Below are 24,119 nucleotides of genomic sequence, written 5' to 3'. Positions count from 1 at the left end.
CTAGATTTCGGCTAGAAGCTAGCCATTCTCAGTGCTAAGAATACAAGAAGTACATAGTCAGATGATGTCATAAAAAGTTACAAGAAATGGCTTAACGCATATGGTTTGTATGTTACATACCACTATTATTTTCACTCGAAGTATTTAAGTCCCTGTTGATCAGGCTTCACCCACAGTTCATTGAATACTACTGTTTGTGGAAGGCAGGCTGTATGGAGAACACATCCATTAGTTACATGGCACCATCTACATGAACTACGTATATAAAATTCAAGGGAAGTAAACCACTTCAAATTTACATGAGAATTACATAAAATGAAACATAAGTAAAATTCTTTACATTGTAGTCTGACTTATTTCATAGTTGCCGGCAAGTAATCAAATTTCCACGTTCACTCCTTGTGAGTCTGTTATTATTATTAAAACATTTAAATTATGTCAGATGGGTAAAACTTTTTAAGGTTTTTTTTAAAAAAATTGTAATACACAAGAAGAGACATGCCTATTAGTTGATATGGCTTAAATATTTTTATCTTTATATTACATCTCCCTTTATTAAAACATAATAAGTATATTGTTCATCAAATTTACTAAATAGTTCATAGATGGCGTCAAATGTCAGTCACATGCATGGTTGGTGCAATTTGGCCATTCCGCTATAGATATAGAGGGTACTAACCTCATTATCCCTTAAAACCAATTTTCCTTGTAAATGCAAAATAACCAATATACTGAATTTGCTGTTAATAACACTGTATATGCATCTGAGCTAACATATCATGGAAGAAGTTCTGTTGGTTCAGAATTATCATCATCATACTCGTACAGTATTATGAAAATGACTGCTACATATTGGCAAGATGGCAGGTGTTACCTTGTTTACCCTAGGTCAAACCCTACACTGTTTCCCAGCAACAAATCTTCGAATAATTCCCAGAATCGTGCATTTTTCATAACAACCTGATCATTAATCAGGTTGCTGTCGGTATTTTTGTCATGGCAGAAGATGTCGAGCTCTTCTAGGTCAAGGAAACTGCTCTTCTCGCACTTATGGAGCGACCTCACATTGGATGTCGAAGTCAGCACCTTATGTTTTGTTGTAAGTAAATGTGCAGCCATACCCAATTTCTCCATGGTATCTTTTCTTCCCAATGCGACATGTTCCCCAAACCTGATTTCCAGCCTCCTTCCTGCTTGGCCAACGTAACAGGCCCTACAATCTGGGCAATCAATTTTATAAACTCCAGAAGCATGAAATATCTTTTTTACATCTACAGAGTGTTGCAAAATACATCCCAAGTTATTATTAGTACCAAAAGACACTATCATATTGTACTTTCTAAGGATAGTTGCAATCCTAGTGCTCATTTTTCAGTAGTAAGGTATGCTGACAAACTTAGCATGTTCTTTAGAAGCCGTATTTTTATTGTAAAGCGCCATCCTATTTTTGTATTTATTAGCTATGTTCTTATAGCAAGCTGAAACAAGTGACAAGGGAAATGAATAACTATAAGCTTGATATCCTGGGATTGAGTGAAGTGAGGTGGCCAGAGTTTGTTGAAATGCAGACATCAGATGGAATTACCTTTTTATATTCAGGATGTGAAGAGGAAGAGGAAGAGCGGGATAGAGTTGGAGAAGAGAATTCTAGAATAGATACCTGTGTCTAGTAGGATCATGAATGCCAGATTTAAGATGAAGGTCTGAAACGTGACTCTTATCCAATGTTATGCCTCCACAGAGACATCAGAGACTGAGAAGAAGGAGGAGTTCTATTACCTGCTACGAGAGACTGTAAGGAAAGTGAGCAAAAAAGATATCCTCATTGTTATGGGAGACATAAATGTGAAGGTGGGAGATAACAATGAAGGTTTGGAACAGATAAAGGGGGTACATGGCTTGGGTGAAATGAATGACAATGGGGAAAGATTTAGTGACTTCTGCGCAAGCCGTGACCTTGTAATAGGAGGGACCTTCTTTCCTCGTTGGAGATGTCATAAGATAACATGGGTATCACCAGATCATATTACAGAAAATCAAATTGACCACATCGCAGTGTCCAGGAAGTTCAAGATGAGCCTGGAAGATGTGCTAATAGAAGAGAAGCAGACGAAAGTAGTGGCCACCTTCTTATTACTGCCTGTTTCCGAATGAAGATTGTGGCTTCCAGAAAGAAATTCAAGCCAAAGAATAGAAGATTTGATGTAGGTAAACTGAAAGATCAACAGATAGCTGAGGGGTTCCAGCTAGAACTCTGGAATAGATTCCAGGTGCTGGAACTGGAGATGGCTAAGGATAAGGACATAGAGGAAATGTGGACACAGAAGTTAAGAATACTTTTGTGCAAGTGAGTGAGAGACAACTTGGCTTTAAAATTTGCCTGTTGAGAGATTGGATGTACGGACATACCTGGAGGAAAATCACACACAGAAACAAGGCTAAGGGAAGAGTAAATCAGAGCAGGACCAGGCAACAAAAAGCACAGGCACAAGGTGATTATGGAGCAGCAGATAAGGAAGTGAAAAGGAGTGTGAGAAGAGACCACAGAAGATGGATAGATGAACAGGCTGATAGAGCAGAACAGGCAGCACGGAGGGGGGATATGAAAGAACTATATGATATCACTAAATTGCTCTCCAAGAAAAGCTTCCAGAGGAACCGACCAGTAAGGAAAAAGAAAGGAGAGATACTAACTACACATGAAGAACAATCACTTAGGTGGAAAGAACACTTTAAAGAAGTTGTAAATAGAGACCTCACTGGGGAGGCAGAAGAACAAGAACAAACAGAATACAATGATCCTCATCCCAGCATTGGTGTAAATGCACTGACAAAAGCAGAAATTCGGATAGCACTGAAGCAGATCAAGAATGGGAAGGCACCAGGACCAGGTAATATAACATCTGAGATGCTGCAGACAGACTTGGACACCACTGTCGAGTTATTGTACACCCTCTTAGAGGGGATATGGAGAGAAGAGAAACTGCCAACAGATTGGAAACAAGGTATTATCGTGAAAATACCCAAAAAAGGAGATGTTACTAACTGCAACAACTGGCAGGGCATTACCCTATTGTCAGTAGCGAATAAGAATCATTTTAAATCGCATTAAGGATTCTGTGGAAGCACAACTGAGGAGAGAACAGGCGGGTTTTAGAAAACGTCGAAGCTGTGTGGACCTTATCAATACTCTCAGAATTATTCTGGAACAAAGTGCGGAGTGGCATCACACCCTCTACCTTACCTTCATTGACTTTGAAAAGTCAATCGAAGAGTCATGGGATACCAATATGGCATTCCAACAAAGATCATCATCATCATCATCATCATCATCATAATAAAGGAAATGTATGAAGACTATGAATGCCAAGTACTACATAATGGAGAACTAACAGAGTCTTTCTAAGTTAATTTGGGCGACAAGGGTGTATTCTTTTGCCAACACTAATTCTTTTGGTGTTGGACCATGTGATGAAGAGAGTGATGGGGGGACAGAAGAGAGGTGTACAATGGGGGATGCAGGATAGGCTCGAAGATCTAGATTTCGCATACGACATTTGTTTAATGGCACAACGATATCGAGACATTGAAGAGAAACTGGCCAGGCTACAGAGAGAGGTAGAAGTTGTAGGCCTCAAGATATAAATGTTCGCAACACCAAAGAAAATGCGGATAAATTCGACCATCACAAATAGGCTGGCCATTAATGGAGAGGACGTAGAACAGGTCCAATCTTTCCTCTATCTCAGAAGTAGAGTCACGACTACAGGAGGCGCTGAGCAGGACGTCCGTAGTTGCATTCGCAAAGCAAATGGTGCATTTGTACTACTGTACCCTGTCTGGAGAAGTAGGCACATCTCAAAGAAGACCAAACTTTTGCTTTTCAATAGCAATGTGAAGGCTGTTCTGTTGTATGGTTGCGAAACTTGGAAGGTGAATAACCACATACAAAACCATCTCCAAGTTTTTATCAACTGCTGTGTCCGGCGTATTTTAAATGTGAGATGGCCAGATATAATGACAAACGAAGATCTTTGGAGGGAGACAAATCAGCAACCAATCAATATACAAATCAAAGAAATAAAATGGAACTGGATTGGGCATACACCTTTTTATGTTGAACTGGGTGGTCTGAAGCAAAATCCACAATGCCACTGGTACAAGTCTCTTTACGAAATATACCAGATGTGTGCCAGCCATTTTCATTTCGAGTTGATAGATCTAGAAAAGTAACAGATTTATTTATTTCAGTCTCAGAAAAAAAAGGTATTTTTCAATTTTGCTGTCAATCGGTTGTTTAAAATTCCGCAGTCAAAAGACGAACATGATGAGGAAATGGCAACAATAAGGCAAATTGCAAAAGTAAATAACTATCCATGTGACTTTGTAGATACTACATATAATAACATAGCTAATAAATACAAAAATAGGATAATGCTTTACAATAATAATACGGCTTCTAAAGAACATACTAAGTTTGTCAGCTTACCTTACCACGGAAAAATGAGCACTAGGATTGCAACTATCCTTAGAAAGTACAATATGATAGTGTCTTTTGGTACTAAAAATTACTTAGGATGTATTTGGCAACACTCTGTAGACATAAAAAAGATATTTCATGCATCTGGAGTTTATAAAATTGATTGCCCAGACTGTAGGGCCTGTTACATTGGCCAAACAGGAAGGAGGCTGGAAATCAGGTTTGAGGAACACGTCGCATTGTGAAGAAAAGATAACATGGAGAAATCAAGTATGGCTGCACATTTACTTACAACAAAACATACGGTGCTGACTTCGACATCCAATGTGAGGTCACTCCATAAGTGTGAGAAGGGCAGGTTCCTTGACCTCCTACAAGAGCTCGACATCTTCTGCCATGACAAAAATACCGACAGCAACCTGATTATTGATCAGGTTGTTACGATGATTATAATTCTGAACCAACAGAACTCCTTCCATGATATGTTAGCTCAGATGCATATACAGTATTATTAACAGCAATTCAGTATATTGGTTGTTCTGCGTTTACAAGGAAAATCGGTTTTAAGGGATAATGAGGTTGGTACCCTCTATATCTATAGCAGAATAGCCAAACTGCACCACCCATGCATCTGACTGACATTTGGCGCCATCTATGAACTATTTAGTAAATTTGATGAACAATATACTTATTATGTTTTAATAAAGGGAGATATAATATAAAGATAAAAATATTTAAGCCATATCAACTAATAGGTGTATACAGCACGTCACTTCTTGTATCATAATTTTTTTAAAAAATTTAAAAAGTTTCACCCATCTGACATAATTTAGATGTTTTAATAATAATAACAGACTCACAAGGAGTGAACATGGAAATTTTATTACTTGCCGGCAACTGTGAAATAAGTCGGACTACAATGTAAAGAATTTTACTTATGTTTCATTTTATGTAATTCTCATGTAAATTTGAAGTGGTTTACTTACCTTTAATTTTATATATGTAGTTCATGTAGAAGGCGCCAAGTAACCAACAGATATGTTATCCATACAGCCTGCCTTCCGCAAACAGTAGTATTCAATGAACTGTGGGTGAAGCCCGATCACCAGGGACTTAAATGGTTTGAGTGAAAATAATAGTGGTATGTAATATACAAACCATACGTGTTAAGCCATTACTTGTAACTTTTTATGACATTATCTGACTATGCACTTCTTGTATTCTTAGCATTGAGAATGGCTAGCTTCTAGCCGAAATTTAGATCTGCATAATAAAATTTAAAAAGGACAACTGATTGCTGCAATCTATAATTTACAATAAATACAATAGTAATTTAGCATCTTAAAATTTACTTCAATCTCAAAACCTGTTAAAGGTGTTCCACATGTTGAGATGGCTTTTAAATGCAATACTGCACCCATTTCTGCAGTGAGTTACAAATTCTTTCAACCACCAGCAGATCATCTCGTCAATCTTGATAAGATTCGCTATTGCAGTCCTTCTACTGTATCAGTGGGAGTGCAGTAAATTTCACTTCTGACACAACCCTAGACACAAAAATCCATAGGACTGAGGTCAGGCGATCTCAAAATCCAAGGTATAAGCAGTATTCGATCTACTTATCTCAGATTTTATTGGCACGTAAGATGTTTTACATTAGTAGGAAAATGAGCTGGTGGCCCATTACGCACATATGGCATTCCTCAACCATAAGCAAAATTTGAGCTCAATTAGATGGGGAGCTAATCGAAAAGGTTATATTTCAATTACACTTTTATAAACTAGGACAATATTTCACACTGAAGTCAGTGATGGCTTGTAACCACAGATTTGCGATTATCTCACAGAAGATATCATTTATGGACCCATGTCACTAGAATGTTTTTCTTCTGTCATCATATACTTTCATTATTTAGTGTTTTTCCAATGTGAAAATTTAATTACATGTATTTGGGGAAACAATGGGTTTACATTTGTTGGAACCATGGACAAGAGCTGAACAAAACCATGTTTAGTTTCAGCTGGTTGGTTGCTTTGGATTCATTTATGACTTATGAATCTGCTACTCATAATTGTGTGTTACACAGTATTGTTTCCTCAGGGGCTTGTGCTTCTGTTGTATTTACATTCATTAACAGCTGTACACAAATTCAATGTTACAGATAAATGACCTTGATGAGTGGTAGAGCAGATTCAGAACAGTTATAAATGAGTTAACTGAATCCAAAGCAGCCAACCAGTTGCAACAAAAGGTGATTTTATTCAACCTGACCATGGTTTCAAAAGATGTAAAACTAACTTCTTGAGAAATACATGTAACAAAAATTTCACATTGGAAAAACACTAAATAATGAAGCACTCTGACATTTGTCCAATGAAAATATGCTGTCGGCACACATCATTATATAAATTATTAAATATGCTGGCCCCTATAATCAGGGCTTGTCAAGTAAGAATAGTTAAAAATCTAGAAATAAAACCAATCAAATAAAATGTCAAGCCATATTATGAGCTGTGCGCCAACTCAACTGGTTGGCTGCTTTGGATTCATTTACTGATCTCTAACCACAGCTGAAGTGCAGCCATGTTCAAAATGTTGAAGTCATAAATGAGGTATTATTTGGCAAACAGCAGAACTGAACAGAATGTATACTTAAAAAGGGCAACACGTGGACATGCTACATCATTTCGGGTATATTCCCATTGAAGTAGTCCAACACCAAAAGTCACAGCAATCACATTATTCAGATCTTTGCCACGAACTACTCCACTCCACTGTGTTTAAATCATTTCACTCAAACTCCACTTTTACACTCTGTTGACAAATAAGGGAACATACATGAGTAACGAAACTTCTATTTTGGGAAATATCACCTGCAAATATGGTAGTGCTACGTAACAACATATACTGTCACCAGCAAATGGTTAGGTTTTTGCCAAATAAAACATCATTTATGACTCTTGTGAATCTGCTGTAGGTTTTAATGGCTTCAATCACAATACAATATAATATCAACTAGACCATAACCGGTTTTGCTTGATTAGGAGCCATCCTCGGATCATGCTTACACTGTAACTGGCAACTATATACAGTATTAACCACCACAGCATCATTACTAACAAGTGCAACTTGCTGAAATATCTGCGCTAGCAGAACAGAAATGCGGAAAACCCAAGTCCAAAAACAGTTTATTGGACTCACCAAAACGAAACAGTAATGCAATCTCCAAAATAACAATAGACTCGATCCCAACTGCGGGTCGTCACAAATATGAAATATCAATAATAATAGAAAAGACCTGACTCTTCATGGGGAGAGATCACAATAAAACAGTTCTACAATGTCAAGATGTTCGTCGACTATACCAAATCCATCTGGAAGAGATTGGCAAGCTAAAACAGACATCTGGCCATGGCTGCCAGCGTGGCAGCTCTATATACTTCCAAGCGGTGCATCAAACTGCCCTTTGCCGGCAGTGTGCCGCCCTATAAAGCGCATTTGGCAGATGTATCTGCCGGAACTATTTACAATCATGTGCTTGGCATATCAAAGTAGTTCCTGGGCTAGCTGCGACTTCTGGTGAAGCTGTTCTGCAGGCTCTGCGAACAGGTAGTGGTAGCCTTTCAAAATGATTCAAATGGCTCTGAGCACTTTGGGACTTAACATCTGTGGTCATCAGTCCCCTAGAACTTAGACCTACTTAAACCTAACTAACCTAAGGACATCACACACATCCATGCCCGAGGCAGGATTTGAACCTGCGACCGTAGCAGTCGCGCGGTTCCGGACTGAGCGCCTAGAACCGCAAGGCCACCGCGGCCGGCAGTGGTAGCCTTTGGTGGAGACCGGGAGCTGTGTTGTGTTGCGGCCACCGGTAAATATTTGTGTTGACAACACAGATGACTTAGGTTTTCCTGGTGAATATATGCTCTGTGATACAGGTATCCCAAGTTGGTTGGACGTGAAGTGGGATGTCGATGCAGTAGGCACTACAATGTACGCAGTGGACAGCCACAGCACTTGCCAGTATCCCAAGGCACGTCAGAGAATTACTGTTATCATATGAAACAAGTAGGAGACTAATCATTGCATGTACTTGTCAGTGATCATCATACTTTTCTAATTAAAACTGTATATGGCTACCAATGACTGTGTGAGCATGATCAGAGGATGGTTGTTTATCAACTGAAACCAGTTAGCATCTAGTTGATATTACATTATACTGCGATCAAGACCATCGAAATTTATAATAAATAATATACGCTGCTGTGGCTCACACAACTGCCAATGTCAGGAATTAAGAATCTTGTGAAACTGCTGGTCATAACTGCTTGTAACACGGTACTGTGTCTTGAGCTATTTGCCCTTCTGTAGTCTTATTTGTTAACCGTCAAACATTGATTGTACAGAAATGTGAAGTTTTACGGATGAATGACCTTAATGAGCGGTAGAACAGACTTTTTGTATTTTAAAATAATTTTTATTCAGTTTTAGCCATCTGAGTTGGAGTACTTCCCTTATAAGGAGTGGTAGTAGTTTAAAACAGTTCCCTGAACAGGAATCAACACAAGTCCATAGCACACTAATTCATATTACACCACTCTGGACTCCTAAAAATTAGCCTGACTTAACATGTTACTCACCCCAAACTATTACACTATAGGATATTACGAAATGAGAGAAACTGAAGGAGGTCAGATTTATTATCTTTTATCACTCATGCCTCACAACATTCAAATTGCACATAAAGATTTGTTTAGTGATTTTAACAGTTTTGTGGTATGCTTGCCTCAACTGAATTTATCATCAAGTCACAATATAATGAAATTAACACTGTTAACTGTTTCCATCTGCAGAGCCTCATATTTTATGCATGTGCCTCTTGTAGTTTCTGAGCTGCATATGAGTTTTCCACTCTTTAATGACAATGGGATGCCTATAAATGTTCCAGTGATAAATTACAGATTATATAAACAACTTAAAATTGGTGAACTAGAGAAACACTTATATGGAAATTTTTATTTTCTGCATAAGTGTAGGTTATTTTCAGTCTAAAAATTTTATGATGGACATTACGTCGTTTGGTTTAGTGAAGTATATAAGAGGTGGAATCCAAAATTTTTGGGACTGGTGCTGCCATCTGGAAAGTAGAAGTAGTAGATCTTTGCACCGCTAGGTGGCGAGAGCTGCATATCCGATGAGTCAGTGTGCAGAGTGGCATTCAGCTGGGAGGATGTGTTGCGTATCCACAGTGATTTCCGCAATACTCTGTGTTTAGTGTGTGGCGATTTTACGATGGATCGGCCAACAGAACAGCGCATGTGTATCAAATTCTGTGCGGATCTCGGGAAAAGTGCTACGGAGACCCTTGCAATGATTCAACAAGTGTTTGGGGGACAGGGAATGAGCCGTACGTGTGTGTTTGAGTGGAAGAGCCTGGGCTCTCCATGACCCAAAAAAGCAAGACAGGTGAAGAGCAAAGTGAAGGGCATGATTGTTGTTTTCTTTGATACCAAGAAACCTGTGCATAAAGAATTCGTCCCAGCCAACCAAACAGTGAATTCCGCATACTACTGTGATGTTTTGCGATGGCTCGATGAATACGTGTGGTGACGACGGCCCGAACTTTGGCATCAAGGCTGCTGCATCATAACAATGTGCCCTGTTGCACATCCTTGCTCACCAGGATCTTTTTGGAAAAAAACAACATGGCGGTTGTAGCCCACCCACCATACTCGCCAGATCTGGCACCTTGTGACTTTGCGCTATTCCCAAAACTGACACTCAGGTTGAAAGGCCATCAGTTCGACACACTAGAGAGGATTCAAGAAGCATCACTGGCGGAAGAACAGGACTTCCAGAAAATGTTTGACCAGTGGCAGAAGTGCTGGGACCAGTGTGTATGTGTAGATGGGAACTACTTAGTGGGTGATGGTGACCATTAGTCCAAAGGTAAGGTTTTCAACAGATGGCAGCACCAATCCCAAAAATTTTGGATAGCACCTCATATGGACATGACTGGAGTTACTTGGAAAGGCTGATCTCAGTTATTCCAAGGTTGCACTTACTGAGCATGATGACGCCAACTTATCAGTAACAAATATTAAATGGAAATATAATCTTTCTCAGTGAATTTCACTGAAGAAATAATCTCAAATTATCAGCTGAGTGTGGTGTCACATTATCACAACATTTCGACAAGTTTTCTGTGCATAACCTTCAGATTAAGTGTTGCATTCGTGTCCAGTTCGTTCCTTTATAGTTGCTGGACCGTAGACTTCTCTGTTGAGTGCTCAATGGATTGCCTCCATCAGAGATGTCGCAGACAGTGGTGGGGGGAGGGAACCTGGAGGGGTGGAGGGGAATGAGAAGGTCCTCGCTTTGAGCCCTGGTGCTGCTGGTCTGTTCTGCCCACTGCCTCTGTCACTTTCACATCAGAATGTTCCTGGTGTATTTTTGCAAACAACCCATGCACAGCTCAGCTGGAATCCGCTGTCGAGTTGAGAAGATTGTCATTAAATCTTAATTTCACAGTCTCTAAGAGTTGGTTAAAAACAGACAAGGAAAGGTCCTCAGGGGTGGGATACACATTTTGAAACCATCTATGGTGATGTAGGTTAAGGTCTCCTCAGGTGCTCTGAAACATTTTATTTTCAAATGTTTATCAAGATGACTCCCCCCACATGAACCATGGATCTTGCCATTGGTGGGGAGGCTTGCATGCCTCAGCGATACAGATAGCCGTACCGTAGGTGCAACCACAACGGAGGGATATCTGTTGAGAGGCCAGACAAATGTGTGGTTCCTGAAGAGGGGCAGCTTTTTCAGTAGTTGCAGGTGCAACAGTCTGGCTGATTGACTCATCTGGCCTTGTAACACCAACCAAAACAGCCTTGCTGTGCTGGTACTGCGAACGGCTGAAAGCAAGGGGAAACTACAGCTGTAATTTTTCCCGAGGGCATGCAGCTTTACTGTATGGTTAAATGACGATGGCGTCCCCTTGGGTAAAATATTCCGGAGGTAAAATAGTCCCCCATTCGGATCTCCGGGAGGGGACTACTCAGGAGGGTGTTGTTATCAGGAGAAAGAAAACTGGGATTCTACGGATCAGAGCGTGGAATGTCGGATCTCTTAATCGGGTAGGTAGGTTAGAAAATTTAAAAAGGGAAATGGATAGATTAAAGTTAGATATAGTGGGAATTAGTGAAGTTCGGTGGCAGGAGGAACAAGACTTCTGGTCATGTGAATACAGGGTTATAAATACAAAATCAAATAGAGGTAATGCAGGAGTAGCTTTAATAATTAATAAGAAAATAGGAATGCGGTTAAGCTACTACAAACAGCATAGTGAACGCATTATTGTGGCCAAGACAGATACAAAGCCAACGCCTACCACAGTAGTACAAGTTTATATGCCAACTAGCTCTGCAGATGATGAAGATATTGATGAAATGTTTGATGAGATAAAAGAAATTAAAGAAATTACTCGGATAGTGAAGGGAGGCGAAAATTTAAGTCATTGGTGACTGGAATTCGATAGTAGGAAAAGGGAGAGAAGGAAACGTAGTAGGTGAATATGGATTTGGGGGAAGAAATGAAAGAGGAAGCCGCCTGGTAGAATTTTGCAAAGAGCATAACTTCATCATAGCTAACACTTGGTTCAAGAATCATGAAAGAAGGTTGTATACATGGACGAACCCTGGAGATACTAGAAGGTATCAGATAGATTATATAACGGTAAGACAGAGATTCAGGAACCAGGTTTTAAATTGTAAGACATTTCCAGGGGCAGATGTGGACTCTGACCACAATCTATTGGTTATGAACTGTAGATTAAAACTGAAGAAACTGCAAAAAGGTGGGAATTTGAGGAAATGGGATCTGGATAAACTGAAAGAACCAGAGGTTGTACAGAGTTTCAGGGAGAGCATAAAGGAACAATTGACAGGAATGGGGGAAAGAAGTACAGTAGAAGAAGAATGGGTAGCTCTGAGGGATGAAGTAGTGAAGGCAGCAGACGATCAAGTAGGTAAAAAGGCGAGGGCTAATAGAAATCCTTGGGTAACAGAAGAAATATTGAATTTAATTGATGAAAGGAGAAAATATAAAAATGCACTAAATGAAGCAGGCAAAAAGGAATACAAACCAGAATGAGATTTTCACTCTGCAGCGGAGTGTGCACTGATATGAAACTTCCTGGCAGATTAAAACTGTGTGCCAGACCGATACTCGAACTCGGGACCTTTGCCTTTCGCAGGCAAGTGCTCTACCAAATGAACTACCCAAGCACGACTCACGGCCCATACTCACAGCTTTACTTCTGCCAGTACCTCGTCTCCTACTTTCCAAACATTACAGAAGCTCTCCTGCGAACCTTGCAGAACTAGCAGTCCTGAAAGAAAGGATATTGCGGAGACATGGCCTGGGGGATGTTTACAGAATGAGATTTTCACTCTGCAGTGGAGTGTGTGCTGCAGTTGGTAGAGCACTTGCCCGCGAAAGGCAGAGGTTCCGAGTTCGAGTCTCGGTCTGGCACACAGTTTTAATCTGCCAGGAAGTTTCAGGAATACAAACGTCTCAAAAATGAGATCAACAGGAAGTGCAAAACATCTAAGCAGGGATGGTTAGAGGACAAACTGAAGGATGTAGAGGCACATATCACTAGTGGTAAGATAGATACTGCCTAAAGGAAAATTAAAGAGACCTTTGGAGAAAAGAGAACCACTTGTATGAATATCAAGAGCTCAGATGGAAACCCAGTTCTAAGCAAAGAAGGGAAAGCAGAAAGGTGGAAGGAGTATATAGAGGGTCTATACAAGATCGATGTTCTTGAGGACAATATTATAGAAATGGCAGAGACTGTAGATGAAGATGAAATAGGAGATATGATACTACCTGAAGAGTTTGACAGAGCACTGAGTCGAAACAAGGCTGCAGGAGTAGACAACATTCCATTAGAATGACTGACAGCCTTGGGAGAGGCAAGCCTAACAAAACTCTACAATCCAGTGAGAAAGATGTATGAGACAGGCTAAATACCCTCAGACTTCAAGAAGAATATAATAATTCTAATCCCAAAGAAAGCAGGTGTTGACAGATGTGAAAGTTACCGAACTAACAGTTTAATAAGCCATGGCTGCTAAATACTAACACGAATTCTTTACAGACAAATGGAAAAACTGGTAAAAGCCGACCTCTGGGAAGATCAGTTTGGATTCTGTAGAAATGTTGGAATACGTGAGGCAATACTGACCCTACGATTTATCTTAGAAGAAAGATTAAGGAAAGGTAAACCTATGTTTCTAGCATTTGTAGACTTAGAGAAAGCTTTTGACAATGTTGACTGGAATACTCTCTTTCAAATTCTGAAGGTGTCAGGAGTAAAATACAGGGAGCGTAAGGCTATTTACAATTTGTGCAGAAACCAGATGGCAGTTATAAGAGTCGAGGGGCATGAAAGGGAAGCAGTGGTTGGGAAGGGAGCGAGACAGGGTTGTAGCCTCTCCCCGATGTTATTCAATCTGCATATTGAGCAAGCAGTAAAGGGAACAAAAGAAAAATTCAGAATAGGAATTAAAATACATGGAGAAAAAATAAAAACTTTGAGGTTCGCCCATGACATTGTAATTCTGTCAGAGACAGCAAAGGACCTGGAAGAGCAGCTGAACAGAATGGACATTGTCTTGAAAGGAGGACATAAGATGAACATCAACAAAAGCAAAACGAGGATAATGGAATGTAGTCGAATTAAATCAGGTGATGCTGAGGGAATTAGATTAGGAAATGATACACTTAAAGTAGTAAATGAGTTTTGCTATTCAAAATAACTGATGATGGTTGAAGTAGAGAGGATATAAAATGCAGTCTGGCAATGGTAAGGAAAGTGTTTCTGAAGAAGAGAAGTTTGTTAACATCGAGTATTGATTTAAGTGTCAGGAAGTCTTTTCTGAAATTATTTGTATGGAGTGTAGCCCTGTATGGAAGTGAAACGTGGACGATAAATAGTCTGGACAAGAAGAGAATAGAAGCTTTCGAAATGTGGTGCTACAGAAGAATGCTGAAGATCAGAAAGGTAGATCATATAACTAATGAGGAGGTATTGAATAGAATTGGGGAGAAGAGGAGTTTGAGGCCCAACTTGACTAGAAGAAGGGATCGGTTGGTAGGCCATATTCTGAGGCATCGAGAGATCACCAATTTAGTATTGGAGGGCAGCGTGGAGGGTAAAAATCGTAGAGGGAGAGCAAGAGAGGAATACACTAAACAGATTCAGAAGGATGTAGGTTGCAGTAGGTACTGGGAGATGAAGAAGCTTGCACAGGATAGAGTAGCATGGAGAGCTGCATCAAACCAGTCTCTGGACTGAAGACCACAACAACACAACATCAAGATGACTTTGGTCTTTATGTTTATTCAATTGGATTAAATGTAATTTTTTTTTTAAATTTCTAATCCTGTGTCACGTCATTTTAATCATCATGTTAACTATTTCAACTACTCTTATTCTGTCTTCAAGTCATTCTTGTTTTTCATTTGGAATCTCTGTTCGCGAGATTTTATGTATTTTTGTGTATTAATTTCTACCGTGTTATCACTTTATATTTTGATCCATGTTATTGCATTCGTTATTTCTATTTCTCACGCTGCTTGAATTTCTGTTTTATTTATTATAGTTTCTTTTTTTTAAATCTTCATTTGCACTATTTTATCCATGATGCAATAAGAATTTGTATTTTAAAGGTTTGTATAACTATTACCATCCAAAAGGTGTACATCTTGTATTAAAAATACATTTTTGACACCATTGCAAAGCCAACATACATGTATTACTTTGTCTTTTGTTTTCTAAACATTAGAATGGTATTTTCAAATGATTAAATATTGTGATAGATAGTTAAACACAATTAATATCACATGGCACAATGATTCATACCTTTCTTTTTCAAGACAAAATCAGAGAAAATGAAATATTTAATATGATGATTAAAATATTGTAACAAAGGACTTGAAATTGAAAAAAATTACATTTAAACCAATGAATTGAATAAAAATAATGATCAAAGTCATTTTGACAAGGATTTGAAAATGAAAACTTTTGAAGCAAATAATAAGATATGAACCCACATCTTTTGCATGTAAGGAACATACCATACCCCTACAACACACCTCTGTGTACTATTAACATTTTTAAGGCTATCTAATATCATGTGAAACTATGATTTTTTCCCCCAGCAATTAGTTGCTGACAAGGGGTGACCAGGGCGTGATACGTGGGACTCTCACCTACGGCACCATATAGATGGACCTCTCCTTGTGAGCTCCACATGGGATGTGACATTAGCTAAAATACATCGAGAATGCTCTGACTGACATGAAAGTGACAGAGGCAATTGGCAGAATCGACAGGCAGCACCACAACTCGATACCTGGACCCCTCTCCACCTTTTTGGGAGAGGTCCCTAATCGACCACAACATCTCTTCCAAAGGCATATGATTGGCCCACATTTTGGGTTCTCAATGGAGAAGTCCGCAGTCCAGTAACTATAAAGGAACAAACTTTTCATGAACCTGACACTTCGTCTGAAGATGATAAACAGAATACTCATCAAAATGTTGTGACTCTAAATGCTTGTTAAAAAGTTTTGCCACGCTACACACATCTGATTCCAGTGTGTAATTTAACCCTCAAAGGCATCTACTAGTTCTTATTTATGGGGCTACTAGTTTTCTTTTTTCCTATGTTTCATATTGTCTTTATTTTACATGATGCTGTGGCTATCCTCTTCCAAAAATGGATTTGATTGGATATTCTGATAGTATATTTGGAAAGGAAAAGGCCAATTTCCTTCTCCAAATTAAGAAAATTCTTCAATTTGTGAAAGCTAGCAAAAAGTCATGTTAATTTGTATGTAATTCTACTGCCACCAGATAAGTAGAAGAATTTTTTATGGTATCTGATTCCAATTTAAAATGTAATAGTCAGACAAAACTATACTATTTGAAATCAATGTTACACATGAAAATTAATACCTTTTGCCTATACTTACTCAAGATAAATGTATGAAAAAATGAACAGCAGCATTAATGAAGACACTATCAACCATCCATGTATGACCTGCAAGCGGAATTAAGAACCAAGTGTAGAGCTTATACATCAACAAAAATAATCAGTTTTTGAAAATATAATGCAAATGGATAGATAAAAAAGTCTACTCACCAAGTCGCTGCAAAACAATAACACACAAATAGCTCTTTCTTCTGGAAGAAAAACTGGACGGGAAGGAAGAGGTATGAAGAAAAAGGACTGGTGAGGTTTAGGAAATGGGGGAAATTAGGAAAAGTTGCCCATAACCCCAGGTCAGGGGAGACTTATGAGACGAGATGAGAAGGAAAGACCATTTCCATCTCATCTGTTAAGTCTCCCCTGACCCAGGGTTCTGCTCGATTTTCCCAACTCTCCCCATATCCTGAATCTCGTCAGTCCTTTCTCTTCATCCCTTTTCGTTCCTCTTCAATTGTTCTGCAAGAAGAAGGAGCCACTGGCTCCAAAATTCCGTAACATTTATACTGTGTGTTCTCCTGATGCCAGTTGGCAAATAGATTTTATATCTAACCAGTTAAACAAGGTAGAGAAGATTACAAAAAATTATTGTAATCACATTACTTTTTCCCATTACAAGCAATGGTGCAACACATTAGTGTCCAACAAAAGGGAGGAAATAACACAGCCATGTAGTTCTGAAATACCTCTCTACACTTATGAATAGAATTTTTAAAGTTATTTATTGCATGACAGTGTGGAGTGGGGACAACAATATAAATCCTCACCTTGTAACAACGATTCTTGTATAGAACAATCAGAAGAACTGTCATCACCACAATAACAGCCATCAATATTAAAGAGTTTGCAACAGCATTCCATGCTTTGGTACTCGCATGGGGACTATCTTCATGAAATGGGGTATAAAGCCTGAAAAGAAAATTATAGATACATTAGTCAGTACCATTAATTTTATATCACTACTTGTTATTACCAGACATAATTAAATTAATGCACTAAAGTAAAGATCAGGGATAGCGTAAGTCGTGGCAGTATTTCTCTACTGCTCATGGGTTGTCAAATTGTCAATTTCGCATAGCCAATGGGATGACACTTCCACGTAACCAATGAGAGGCGAGACAAAAACAATAGATATCTGGTGCCAAAATAGAAACCATTCTCTTCTTCATTGTTGTCACAAATATTTTACTATTTTTTTGTGAATGTGTTATAAAATACAAGGTTAGTGTTAGGTTTGGAACTGATAGAACAGCTTAAATTGCTGTGAGTGAAATGAACAGTAATTACATTTATAATCTCTGTTGTCACAAACATCTGACCTTTTTCCAAGTGTCATGAATTACGACACTGTAGTTAGGCTGGAATATGATAGTTCGCTTTGAGTTGGTGAAGCCAACAAAAGTGAAAACAAAAAAATAAACTGATTGTGGAGAAAGATTGATCTGTAGCTTAGTCCGATGTTTAGGTTAGGTTGGAATGTGAGAGTTTGGTTGTGAGATGCCAAAGCCAATCAATGTGAAAGTTAAAATACCGGCAGCTTAGCCCAAGGCCTTGGTTAGATTTGAGTATGACAGATTTATTCACAAATATTAAATTAATAATCTTTGTTGTCATATGTTTGTTTCTTCCAAATGCATCAAGAATTATGAGGTTGTGGTTACATTGAGACCTAATAGCACAACATACATTAAATTCATAATCTTCATTGTCAAAACATTTGCCTTTTCCTTCCACATTTGTTAGCACTTTGGAGGTTGTGATGAACTAATGTTAGTATGTGACAATATTTCTTTGAAACATGTCATCTGCCTGTTGCTCTCTCATTGACTGTGTAGACCTAGCAGCTGATGCATCCTTTTTCCCACTCATCATACCTTATAGCTTGTGGCAATAACACTGCTGTATGAAACACATAAGTACACCACTGGCCATGATGTAGACTTTTAAATATTTAATGAACAAAATATTTTTTTGCAGACAGCTCTACTTTTCACATCTTTCAGCCTGCCATTTTTTATTAATCCCTTATAAAACTACTGTGGATTGTTATGAAGTCCTCGCTGTAATCATAATGATTTTGTCTTAATGTAGGACAATTTATGAAATTTCAATGGCAGGTGTGTCTCCCTCATAAAATTATAGAGAGAAAAAAATTACAAGTTTAGATATGATTTTATGAGTGCTGCAAAGAACAACGAAATGCTAGAGTAGAACTAACAGGAATATTTTCAATAAATATTTGACTGAAGTAATATATAAGAAGCTCTGAAATCTTGTAAATATGGAAAATGTATGAACTTTCAGCTTAGCATATGCTTCAACAAACAAATATTTCTTGTTACCAGGCATTTAAGATAGGTTAATTGGTAGCTCTCCCCAACCACCTTGTGTATTCATTATTCTATTTCAATGAAACACTAACTCTGTGAAGTTGACATCTAAAACTCTAAAAAATTTGATAGGACAAACAAAAGAATGTTTAAAAACAAACAAACATTGAAGAGGTAACAGAAAATGATCAGTTTGATTGCAGAGGAAGTGAAGGAGCTGAGCAAGCAAATTAGAAATAATAATACAAGTTAAGTTTCACAGAAACCAGCCATATTTTTTAGCATAACACAGGTCAGTACATTTTCCGTATGGCAAATATTCATCGGAGACAAAGCCAACCTCAATATTTCCCAGTGAAATGTGATACGACCACTCCTGTTCTACATGTATATTTACTTTCTGACAGATAGGGCGCACAGCACTTGCCCGGATAGCCTAGTGTGTTAAAGTACATTCTTCCAGAACATGGGAATGTGTGCCACCCTGGATCAAATCAGCCTTATGGATTAATAATAGAAGTTGGTGAGCTATCGAGTCTAGATGTCGCTTTTAGGCAGTTTTCCACATCCACCTAGGTAAATACAATGCCGGTTCCCATGCTCTGCCTCAGACACACGATGTATACACCCTTTGAAGGATCTTCTCTCTCTCTTTTCTATCAACACACATCTGGTACGGATCCCACACTGCTGAGCAGTATTCAAGCAGTGGGCAAACAAGCGTACTGTAACCTACTTCCTTTGTTTTCAGATTGCATTTCCTTATGATTCTTCCAATGAATCTCAGTCTGGCATCTGCTTTAACGATGATCAACTTTATATGATCATTCCATTTTAAATCACTCCTAATGCGTACTCCCAGATAATTTATGGAATTAACTGCTTCCAGTTGCTGACCTTCTGTATTGTAGCTAAATGATAAGGGATCTTTCTTTCTATGTATTTGCAGCACATTACACTTGTCTACATTGAGATTCAATTGCCATTTCCTGCACCATGCGTCAATTTGCTGCAGATCCTCCTGCATTTCAGTACAATTTTCCATTGTTACTACCTCTCGACATACCACAGCATCATCCGCAGAAAGCCTCAGTGAACTTCCGATGTCATCCAAAAGGTCATTTATGTATATTGTGAATAGCAATGGTCCTATGACACTCCCCTGCGGCACACCTGAAATCACTCTTATTTCGGAAGTGAGACATGCTGCATTCTGCTATCTAGGAACTCTTCAATCCAATCACACAATTGGTCTGATAGTCCATACGCTCTTACTTTGTTCATTAAACGACTGTGGGGAACTGTATCGAATGCCTTGCAGAAGTCAAGAAACACGGCATCTACCTGGGAACCCGTGTCTATGGGTATCTGAGTCTCATGGACGAACAGCGTGAGCTGGGTTTCACACGATCGTCTTTTTTGAAACCCATGCTGATTCCTACAGAGTAGATTTCTAATCTCCAGAAAAGTCATTATACTCGAACATAATACATGTTCCAAAATTCTACAACTGATTGACGTTAGAGATACAGGTCTATAGTTCTGCACATCTGTTCGACATCCCTTCTTGAAAACGGGGATGACCTGCGCCCTTTTCCAATCCTTTGGAACGCTACACTCTTCTAGAGACCTACGGTACACCGCTGCAAGAAGGGGGGCAAGTTCCTTCGCGTACTCTGCGTAAAATCGAACTGGTATCCCATCAGGTCCAGCGGCCTTTCCTCTTTTGAGCGATTTTAATTGTTTCTCTATCCCTCTGTCGTCTATTTCGATATCTACCATTTTGTCATCTGTGCGACAATCTAGAGAAGAAACTACAGTGCAGTCTTCCTCTGTGAAACAGCTTTGGAAAAAGACATTTAGTATTTCGGCCTTTAGTCTGTCATCCCCTGTTTCAGTACCATTTTGGTCACAGAGTGTCTGGACATTTTGTTTTGATCCACCTACCACTTTGACATAAGACCAAAATTTCTTAGGATTTTCTGCCAAGTCAGTACATAGAACTTTACTTTCGAATTCACTGAACGCCTCTCGCATAGCCCTCCTCACACAACATTTTGCTTTGTGTAATTTTTGTTTGTCTGCAAGGCTTTGGCTATGTTTATGTTTGCTGTGAAGTTCCCTTTGCTTCCGCAGCTGTTTTCTAACTCGGTTGTTGTACCACAGTGACTTTTCCATCTCTTACGATCATGTTTGGCACATACTCATCTAATGCATATTGTACGATGGTTTTGAACTTTGTCCACTGATCCTCAACACTATCTGTACTTGCAACAAAACTTTTGTGTTGAGCCGTCAGGTACTCTGAAAACTGCTTTTTGTCACTTTTGCTAAAAAGAAAAATCTTCCTACCTTTTTTAATATTTCTATTTATGGGTGAAATCGTCAATGCAGTAACCGCTTTATGATCGCTGATTCCCTGTTCTGCGTTAACTGTTTCAAATAGTTCGGGTCTGTTTGTCACCAGAAGGTCTAATGTGTTATCGCCACGAGTCGGTTCTCTGTTTAACTGCTGAAGGTAGTTTTCAGATACAGCACTTAAAAAAAAATTCACTGGATTCTTTGTCCCTGCCACCCATTATGAACATTTGAGTCTCCCAGTCTATATCCGGCAAATTAAAATCTCCACCCAGAACTATAACATGGTGGGGAATTCTACTCAAAATATTTTCCAAATTTTCCTTCAGCTGTAATTGGTTTACAATTAGCACCCTAAAAAGCTCAGTTCTGAAATGAAAATATCTGCTGATCCACAGTGTATGGAATATGTAAAGAGCTACAAGAAAATATAATGAAAGGTAATAGTAAAAGTAGAACTGCTGAGAAATGGTAGCTAGTAAGAATTACTACTAATAAATAAAAATCTGTGGTAAACTGTAAAAAGTAAAACAAAGAACAGGCATGAGAAACAGGAAACCACACTTGGAAACACTGGTAACATTAGTATTGGCACTAATGACCTGCTGAATTATATTAATGATTACTTTATAAATGCTTGAAAGCATGAAACTACTTCCAATTAGTGAACATGAAGGAGTAAAGGTGATTAAATGTATCTAACTATATCAGTAGATGTAGATGAAGTACCAGTGTCACTTATAACGCAAACTGCTTCAAGGAAGGAAGATTAGTGTTTAATGTCCTGTCGACACTGAGGTCATCCGAGACATAGCACACGCCTGGATTAAGGGGAGACGGTGGCAGAAATAATGAAAAATTTACAAATTATTTTTATTTGCTTATTTGATAGTAAATATAATTGAGATTCATCATCATCTTGGACAGTTTCCAGCCACTGGCTGGGTCTGTCGGGAACACAAGCCTCTCCATCGTGTTCTATCTTTCCACCATTCCCCCTCTTCCACCTTCGTCCAGTTCTCTCCTCTTCTCGTCACACATTCCTTCACTCCCTTCACCCATCTATCTCTTGGTCTTCCTCTGGGCCTCTTCCCCTCCAGTTGCAGATCAAGTAGAATACAGGCTAGTGAAATGAAGTTCCAGAGGAGCAGGTTGAGTGTAACAAGACGAGACAGATTGCGAAATGTGTATGTGAGGGAAAGACTAAAGGAGGAACCAGTACAGGACAGGATAGAAAAATCAAGACTGCAGTGGTATGGACACATGAAGAGAATGGATGAGGGAAGAATTCCAAAGAGGATAATTGAGATTATTATCCCAAATTTTTTCCTTGAAATTCGAACTACGGCATAAAAAAATTAAAATGCTAAGCAGTGTAATGCGCTAAGCCCGCTTTTCAATGTACCAAAATGGCTCTGAGCACCATGGGACTCAACTGCTGAGGTCATTAGTCCCCTAGAACTTAGAACTAGTTAAACCTAACTAACCTAAGACATCACAAACATCCATGCCCGAGGCAGGATTCGAACCTACGACCGTAGCGGTCTTGCGGTTCCAGACTGCAGCGCCTTTAACCGCACGGCCACTTCGGCCGGCTTCAATGTACCAAATGGAGGAAAAATTTTATTGCAGAATTTGGCCTGTGAACCTAGAAAATATAGCTTTAGAAGGCTGTGATTTTTTGTATTCATAACAGCAGTGTTGTAAAGAAGACTGTGGAGCCATTTTCTGGTTCAATCAGTGTGGTGTAAAAGGCTGTGGAGTGTTGTAAAGAAGTTTTGTGCTGTTCAGTGGAATTCGAGTGACACTTGATTTATTGTGCCATTCTTTGTGCAAGGTTGAATCTGTTGATCCCTCTTTACAATGCCTAGGCCTGGTAAAGTATTTAAAAAATATAGTAAGTCCCATATTTCCAAAGTGAAAAACTGACAATGAGGTTAGGGTTGGGACTGCAGATGCAAACATTAGCTTGTCTCCAAGTGCATCTAAAATAAAACTTGGGACAGGGATTGTGTCAGAAGAAACAAATCATGACAGAAATACAGGTTTCAGAATTGTGGATCTGGAAATGGTGGCAGAAGCACTTAGAAAATCCTGCAAGTGCTCTGTTTGTGGAGGAAATGTGGATTTGGTTGATGATGGAAAGAGAGAAGGTTTGGTTTGCACATTGCGCATTTTGTGTCAAAACTGTGATGCTGACAGACCATTCAAGACATCAAAGGCTAGTAATAGAATCTAGGAAGCCAGTATGAGATTTGCTTATGGACTAAGATGTAAAGGGATTGGAAGAGATGGTGGAAACCTTTTATGTGGTATTATGAACATGTCTGGTCCTCCCCTAAAATTTTCTGCAATGAATACCGCTCTCCTCAATGCAGTTGCAGAAGTAAGTGAAGATAGCATGAAAATGGCAGTCCTGAGGGCAATTCAAGAAAATTGTGAAGCAACTAATAGCAACGATATAGCAGTTTCCTGTGACAGTTCCTGGATGAAGAGGGGGCATACTTCACTGCATGTAGTTTCAACAATCATTAGTGTCGACACTGGAAAAGTATTAGACTTAGAGGTGATGTCTAAATATTGTTCTGCATGTTCCTTTCACAAGAAATATATTGATGCAGGTAAAGAAACAGAATGGCAAGAAGCCCATAAAGCTGTTTGTAGCAGGAATTATGCAGGCTCCAGAGTTGGGATGGAAGCTGCAGGTATGAAATTAATTTTCCATGGATCTTTGCAAAAGTATGAAGTAAGATACGTGCTACTAGAGGATGGGAAGCCACTGGGAGGTAAAAACAGTCTAACAAAGAAGAGAATTGACAGCCTAGAAGTCTATTAAGGTGCTGCAATTAGAAGTAACCTCACAAGCTTGGACAGTATGAGAAAAGCAG

The 24,119-nt window shown here is 39.0% G+C and overlaps 1 protein-coding gene across 1 annotated transcript in view; it reads right to left on the bottom strand.

The window, feature by feature from the left end:
• The window catches only part of LOC126258560 (presenilin homolog), a 129,410-nt gene that overhangs the window by 85,596 nt on the left and 19,695 nt on the right, over positions 1-24,119 (bottom strand). Inside the window, exons 3-4 of the mRNA XM_049955651.1 lie at positions 17,311-17,452; positions 16,530-16,597 (exon numbers count right to left, since the gene is read on the bottom strand). Of these exons, the coding sequence (XP_049811608.1) occupies positions 16,530-16,597; positions 17,311-17,452 (210 nt within the window). The remainder of the gene's footprint in view (positions 1-16,529; positions 16,598-17,310; positions 17,453-24,119) is intronic.

This window comes from Schistocerca nitens, chromosome 1 (assembly GCF_023898315.1).
Source record: "Schistocerca nitens isolate TAMUIC-IGC-003100 chromosome 1, iqSchNite1.1, whole genome shotgun sequence".
Taxonomy (NCBI): domain Eukaryota; kingdom Metazoa; phylum Arthropoda; class Insecta; order Orthoptera; family Acrididae; genus Schistocerca; species Schistocerca nitens.
The sequence above is the reverse complement of the archived record's forward strand: the minus strand, read 5'-3'. Positions and strand labels throughout refer to the sequence as shown.